Source organism: Penaeus chinensis, chromosome 7, assembly GCF_019202785.1.
Source record: "Penaeus chinensis breed Huanghai No. 1 chromosome 7, ASM1920278v2, whole genome shotgun sequence".
Classification (NCBI taxonomy): domain Eukaryota; kingdom Metazoa; phylum Arthropoda; class Malacostraca; order Decapoda; family Penaeidae; genus Penaeus; species Penaeus chinensis.
In genome coordinates this window covers 7,172,188-7,179,687 of record NC_061825.1, presented here as the reverse complement: position 1 = coordinate 7,179,687, position 7,500 = coordinate 7,172,188, and the positions used below count along the sequence as shown (strand labels likewise).

The 7,500-nt window shown below is 33.9% G+C and overlaps 1 protein-coding gene across 5 annotated transcripts in view; it reads right to left on the bottom strand.

Annotated features, from left to right (window-relative positions):
- The window catches only part of LOC125027052 (GATOR complex protein Iml1-like), a 48,672-nt gene that overhangs the window by 40,368 nt on the left and 804 nt on the right, over positions 1 to 7,500 (bottom strand). For all 5 annotated transcript variants that reach the window (XM_047615716.1, XM_047615719.1, XM_047615720.1 and 2 more), the window contains exons 2-11: positions 6,666 to 6,809; positions 6,347 to 6,516; positions 5,645 to 5,770; positions 5,316 to 5,456; positions 4,900 to 5,042; positions 4,561 to 4,748; positions 3,954 to 4,150; positions 2,648 to 2,922; positions 2,098 to 2,230; positions 1,371 to 1,503 (exon numbers count right to left, since the gene is read on the bottom strand). In XM_047615716.1, the coding sequence (XP_047471672.1) occupies positions 1,371 to 1,503; positions 2,098 to 2,230; positions 2,648 to 2,922; positions 3,954 to 4,150; positions 4,561 to 4,748; positions 4,900 to 5,042; positions 5,316 to 5,456; positions 5,645 to 5,770; positions 6,347 to 6,516; positions 6,666 to 6,809 (1,650 nt within the window). The remainder of the gene's footprint in view (positions 1 to 1,370; positions 1,504 to 2,097; positions 2,231 to 2,647; positions 2,923 to 3,953; positions 4,151 to 4,560; positions 4,749 to 4,899; positions 5,043 to 5,315; positions 5,457 to 5,644; positions 5,771 to 6,346; positions 6,517 to 6,665; positions 6,810 to 7,500) is intronic.

Sequence of the window (7,500 nt, the reverse complement as noted above, 5' to 3'; positions counted from 1 at the left end):
GTAATGGATTAAGCATAAATCATCGTTCTAAAATTATTAGAGAGAAAATCACATATTCTAAGGCTTGTCATTAACATAAATTGCTTCACAACTTTTGAGCTTATTAAACAAATAGCTACTGGATAAAAGGCCACAAATCTATATACTACCTAAATTTTGACAAAATGACAATTTAAATTTTTGCAACTCTTACTTCTATTCTGTGAACTTTTTCCCTGACTTCCCCTATTTCTTAATCAATTAAAATAATTCTTGTCAAATACAATAGCCAGCCAGCAGACACCACAAACAGATCTAATTCAGACCAGCCACATAATTATATCAAGAAAAGCCACAATAACAAACATAACAGTATTGTATATAATATATTCAAAAGGCTTGCTGCATAACTACATATGTAGAATGACATCCCATGACAGGCCCACTTAGTGATATTTGCACATCTCTTTATCTTTTATATGCAATCAACTCTTTCCAAAAACCTGATGGCAAAAGCAGACTTACCCTACAGCTTTAAAAAAATCTCTCATTGTGCCATGCAATGCAAACACACCTCCCATGAGTTTGAAACATTATCCATATAAATACTATTATTTATTATTTTCTCTTGCTTCACATATCTTATCAAACATGTATCTTTATAATGAAAGAACCAGAAGAAATTTAATGCTAGATATGAAAAACTGCTCCACAAACTATCATCTCTGTGCAGTGTGGATAACTGATGATTAGTTGGCTCACTTGCAGGTGAAGGACGAAGTTGAACAAAATAAGGCTGATTAAGATTAACACTGAAAAGATTAACCCAACCTAATCATGGTTATGGCATCTGTCCATGACATAACACTGGAGACTGCTCTATGTGTTCTATAAGCAGGGAATTTTATGCATCTGAAAAAAGCTATTTTTTGAGAGAAACCCTTCCTAAGTTAGCCCAATCCCTTGCTTTCAAATGCTTTCATCGAAAAACAACTAATTGCTTGTCCAGAATTACAGACAAGAGGAAAACATTTCTAGTATATATCTTGCATGGATGACCCAGACAATAATTCCCGTGCAGTGACAAGTGTGTCCTGACTATTTCCCATCCCTGCTGGCTTAAACAGGGCTGAGTATATAAAGTGCCATTACTATCATAATAGTAATATTTAAAACAAAAATTACGAGTCAAATATTTTCTTTTGGAGGCCAGACCATAAGAATAACATGTCACCAGTATATCTATCATTCTTTGAGCAAGGAGAAGATAGAATATGTGAAGGAGAAAGAAATTTAAGATTAAAGAAAATGAGACAATAATGAAATGAATCTCTACTTTCAATATCCCTGAGAAATTATAAAGCACACTTACAAAGAAACCGTAAACTTACCCTCCACATTCAGAGCTCCAAATGACTGTGAATATGTTTTATTCTCTGTTATTCTTGCAGGAATGTTGATGGCTGGAGACTTGTCAAACACTGAGCTTACAGAACTCCCTAAGGCTACCATAGAACCTGATATCTGAAAATAGTCATACTATGATCTAAAGATTCATGAGTAATAGGTATGAACAAAATAATTCCACTCAGAATGCACATGGAGGTGTGATAGCCCATTATACTGTGTTGATAATTGGCTTGACACTTGTTTCTGTCAGCTTTTGATTGACCATTAAGTACAGAAAGCATGAAGGGAAGGAAGTCCAGGAAACAGTTATCACTACACCTTCCATGAAAGTAATGCCACTTCAAAACCTAGTGCTGACAGCTAACATTATTAATAATACTGAAATGATTATTATGAAAGTCTGACATACACATGAATATACAATATATGAGACTATTCAAATCCCAAGGTTTCTTTATCTGATTAATTTTCCAATGATTCCATAAATAGCAAAACATCTGATAAGTTAAATGTAATTTGTCATGTGAAGGATATTCAAATATGCATTCACACTCAGTATCACTACATACTGACCAAATGGAATTAGACAGAAAGAAGAAACTAGAAAGTCATTCTTGCATCTCAATAAAATAGAGAAGGATGTTCATTCACTGCTCCAAGAAAATATGTGTATATGTTCATCACCAAACTCCTGGTCATGCACGTTACCTGTTCTACACTGTGATAGAGATCTGGGTCTGACAGCTTTCTCTGCAAGCTTATTCTTGTTAATGGCTGCATGGAGGCTGACTGACTATTATTTTTTTTCCTTGCTGCTGTTCGCTGAAGACTACGGTAAGTTCTGAAATAGGAAGAAATATGCTAACATTAATAACAGATAGACCATATGAAAAGCCCATACACAATGTTGACCAAGCAGTAATCTTTAAATAAAATACCCAAGTACTGATGACAGGCCAACTGAACCAGCAAAAAATTGAATCAGATGCCAATTAAACAAGTCACACCTAAAATGGCATTCTAATACTGGTATAAAAAAATAACAAGGCAATGGCTCTGCAGAAGTAGCAATATCAATGCTGAAAATATACATTCAGTTTTTGTTTTTATATCATAACCTGATTTGTAACTGCTCACTGGTATATCTACTACCGATTCAATTGTCACTCATTCAATCATTCATTTATCCACTGTCCAGAATCTATTAATGCATGCTACTTGATGAGGAGAAACAATGACAAAGGCTTGAAATACTCACTTGTTGTTCTGGTTTGTTGGTAACTTGAAGACTTGTGCATCGTAGGCATCATAATCAAAAATAGAGTTCGGCAATGCTGTGTGCTGTATATGTTGCTTGTTGAATACATCCATCTTCTCTTTCTTCGCCATTCTGGGCCGCTCAGGAGGGAGCTTGATGCGAGGAACGAAGGTGCCGTATCCCACTTTCTTGTTGGTTGAATAAAAACTCAAGTTGATCCATGTGTGCGGCATACTGTAGTCATCGGCATTGATGCTTCCTTTCTTGTTGTGAAACTGTATAAGAAAAGTTTAGCTCTGTGCAAATATTCCATTCTATAATAATTGGATTTCAAAATGCTTAAAATATGAAATATAGATGCTGACTGCTTCATATAAATTCATGTTCACTCTCTTGCTTCAAACACATTAGCTTTGATCTTTATCAAATTTACAACCTGAAATAAAAATTCATGTTTTTCTTTTCTGTTGTTTTTTTTAAGCAGAGAAAAGTATACAGCTGGAGTCCTTCCAAACTATACATGTTCTGTTATTAACAGGATACACAATGATTTCTGATGAAAATCCAGGAAAAGTAGCCTCAACATAAGAGCTTTCATTTTTCATTAACTTTTTAATGTAATAAAACTCATTCTGGGAGAGCTAAATATTTTTTTTTTTTCTCCTATATAATAAGTATGCCATTACCAATTATATGCCATATATTCACCATACAAGCAATACCATGTGACAGAAATGCTGCATACAATTAGAAAAATATATATTCAAATAAGTGCTGTGTCATAAAAAAACAATCATATGTAAAATATAAAACCCTAACTGAACATCAATATATCTCCATTAAAAACTACCTGACTGCACAGCACAGGTAACTAGAATACCTAGAAACCTGAGTCTTCATGGGTCTCAAACATCATCAGTGACAAAACTCTTCAATTCAGAGCAGTGGCAAAGTGTCTTAAGTAACTTCACAAAATGATCTCTAAAAATCATTACTGATATAGTTTATCTCAAGGATATATTTAAGATTTCCTCAGATCTGTATGTCCCATCAGATAAACGTATGGGATGTATATACAATTTTGCAACAAACAAACAAACAAACAAAAACAAAAGTCTGAATAAATTTCACAATTTACTGTACCTACACATGTATAAGTATAGTACGAGTCACCACCATTTGCATGGACAAAAATTAGTTAGGTGATGAATTTAGTATGGGGGCAATCATAACTAAATGTACAAATCTTAAAGCCTACATATTCCTTTCTAAGATAACCCTATTACTTGTGCAAGTCACTCCTTACCTTCAGAAGTGGAACAGCATGTAAAGGTTGTTCTCCAACACATACTAAATCTGACCCAACACCATTGTCAATGATGCGCTGCTTTGTAATGTTGGTTAATTCTCGGTCAACCTCAAAGACGCCGACTCCAGGAGTTATTACAACTGACATCTGACCGGTGCGGTCAAAACTTCTATCAAGGTAATGCTTGTCAAATACTGAAAAAAATTGAAAAAAAGTAAGTAAATAAATAAAAACGAAATAAAGATAAAATTCCAATTTATCATTATACAGTAAATTGGAAGGATAACAAGACCTGATAACAATTAGCAATCAAATAAATGTATCACAATTTTGAGGATTTAATAAACAAGTAATAAATGTAAAGAGCATTCAAATTAGCTTTTATTCAATAAGAACGATAGTCTTGCATTCAATTTTGTTTTAGTTTCTTCTGGAATAAAAAAGAGAAAGAAAACAAAGTGTATAAGCTGGGAGATAAGTGACCAGCATCTAAAGTATTTCAGAGTGCTAAGTATCTATGAGTTAGACTGGGTTAAATGTTTCCAAATTATCTTAGTACAACCTAATTCTGCTCATAAGACTAAATATGATGTACAACAGTTACCATTAAGTGATATATTCAGCACTTCTAGGAAATTCCCCTGAGAGGCACATGAATTTGTTGCTTCTGGAACAAAGATATCTTGCTGTCGGTGGTGATCTAGAACTTTTGTTAGGTAGCTGTTAAACAACTGCCGCAGGTGAGTCAATATGGGAGACCAATCATCATATCGTTCATTTTGCACAGCAACTCTGAAAACAAAGGAAAAGAAAATACGGTCACTGCCACCAAATACTTATTTTGCTAAAAATATTTTATATATAGCCACATATAAAAGCCATCATTTTACTCTAATATTTATTTCTTAAGCATTTTCCTTGAAAAGAACTACTCAAAGTGTACCTGTAAAAATCTTCATAAAATCTGCCTTTGTAATCTTCCTGCAAACATTCTCTCATACAGGCAGGAAATTCATCTATGCTACTGGCTTTGTAATATGTGCGGGAAAATAGCACAATGGTCACATCGTGATTACTTCCTTCCTTCTGAAAATTTAAAAAAATAATTATTTTTAAACATTTCACAATAATTAAAGCATCTAAAAAATATATATGCGATAGGTAATATACAGTAAAAGTTTAATATAATGCTCTATCGTTTTGACTGCATGTTCCATGTATCACTTCGAATGTACCAACTCACTCACTCACTCACTCACTCACTCACTCACTCACTCACTCACTCACTCACTCACTCACTCACTCACTCACTCACTCACTCACTCACTCACTCACTCTTTTACATTAGTACATATTTACCTTCCATTTTGCAAAGAGTTCAGACAGGAAGCCATTTACTGCTTTCTCAAAGTAAAGGTCCCCATATATATCAAAATCCCACATCTCTGAGCTCATCTGAATGAACAGGTATACCATGCTCGTAGATGATCGATAAACAATCTGTGGAAAAAAGTTTCTCTCTATGAATTAGACCAACACAAAGTTTTCTTCACATCAAATGTATTTTTCATGTTAAAATATCAATGCAGATTTTCTATACGAGCATGCGTGTGTTTCTTCTCATCTAACATTTTATGAAATCCAAACACTTATTATAGAACACACAACAGACTGAGCTTCTATCTCACCTTAGTATCATCGGTAACAACCCCACAAGCAACCTTCTCTCCTTGGGCCCACATCTCGTAAACTTGGCATCGTATGCTCCCGGCACAGAATTCTAATTTCTTGTTAATGTACATAACTGAGTCAACCTGTTTTAAGAAAAAAATAAATATTTATTCTAACAAAATAGGACTTAAAAATCTGATCAACACAGGGCTTTTATAATTTAATATCGCAAAAAAAAACAAGATTTCTTCCAATACCAGCAAAACGCTTGACTAAGTGATCATTACCATATTTATTCTAATAACATAACATTATAAGAAAGCTTAGAAACTCATGACACTCACGCTCTCATAAAAGTAAGACAAGAAGAAAAGTTCCGTATGTTTCTTTTATACAGTATTAATATTTAACTGAATTTCAAGTTAACCAAAATATGAAACATACTCTAGGGCTGAAGTCTGAACAAAGACAGTTAGAAGAAATATATGTATGTTAATACACAATATATTCTAAAAATCAGTTATCATTTTTAGGTGATTTTCCTATCCCTTTTTGTAATAATCAACAATTAAAAGGGTCTCTGACAGACAAAAGTAGCTGCATCAAAGAGTATGTGTAGTATGGATATCTGACCAGGTGAAGTACCTGACATTATACAGAATCATGTCCTCTTGTCAAGTCCACAACACAGAAGAAAGAAAAGTCTTCAAGATACTTACAAGATTCTTTTTAATTCTCCACATCTCCGAGCGGCCAAGATACTGATCTTTGAATGTGAGTTCCACTAGCTCTAAGGCCACTGCCTTTGGATCAACTTTGTTAACTGTTACATCTTTGTAGATCCTCAGTTGAAAGGTTGAGGCAATGCTCTGCTCTATGCTTATGGTATCTGAAGATAAAAGACATTCTTATAATAATAATTATGTTCATAGAGGCAGATCCTGAAATAACAATAAATCAGAAAGTATACAGTGATATAAAGTTGTTAGATATAGTTTAAATACATTACTTGCCAACTGTCTGGTAATAATTTCAAACCTTTCTGTACAGTAACATCATCTTTGGTGGATGGAATCTGAAGAAGCAGCCTTGGCAAATCATCTTCTGGGTGGTAGATCTCAACCACATCATTCTCTTTAACGTCTGGTCCAAGGTCTTTCACATTTACCAACAGGTCTTCCTCTAGGGTGGAAAATAAACATTATACAAATCAATAAGAGCTCAAAATATAGAATTTCATCATTATTTTTTTGCACACTAAATTCTCAATCCACTCTTCATTTGGGTATCTCTGCTATTATTATACTACACTAATAATCACTACTGTGCAGTAATCTGTTCCATAAATATACATCATTGCTTGATACATCCTGAACTAAGTACCATTCATCTACATATCAACATCAGTGAATAAGAATTGTATTAGCTAAGGAATAAAACCAGGGTTATTACTTATCACTACATTTTAAACTATTCTGCCAAAATATAAGATAAAAACAATATTTGGTTAAAAATGTGTACACATAGCGACTCAAAAGGGTAATGGCAGATTGGACAGTTATATTAAGCTGAACACCTTCCACTGTCAAAGTATTAGGATGACTAGCTCTATAAGCATCCTAGTGAAAGGTTGCACAATAGTGAGTCAATCACATTAGATATTTGTTTCATACCATTTTATGTAGGCCATCCTAATGTAGCTGTGTTTGGCTCCAGAAAGAGTGGCACAGTATTACCTAATAACCTCACACTCTGCCTGTTGGTGCACTAACAAAAACCAACAAACCTCCATCATAAATATTTTGGCAAGACAAAGAATAGTCCTCACTGGCAATTTACCATCACATGATGAATCAGTCCAAATTCTATTTTG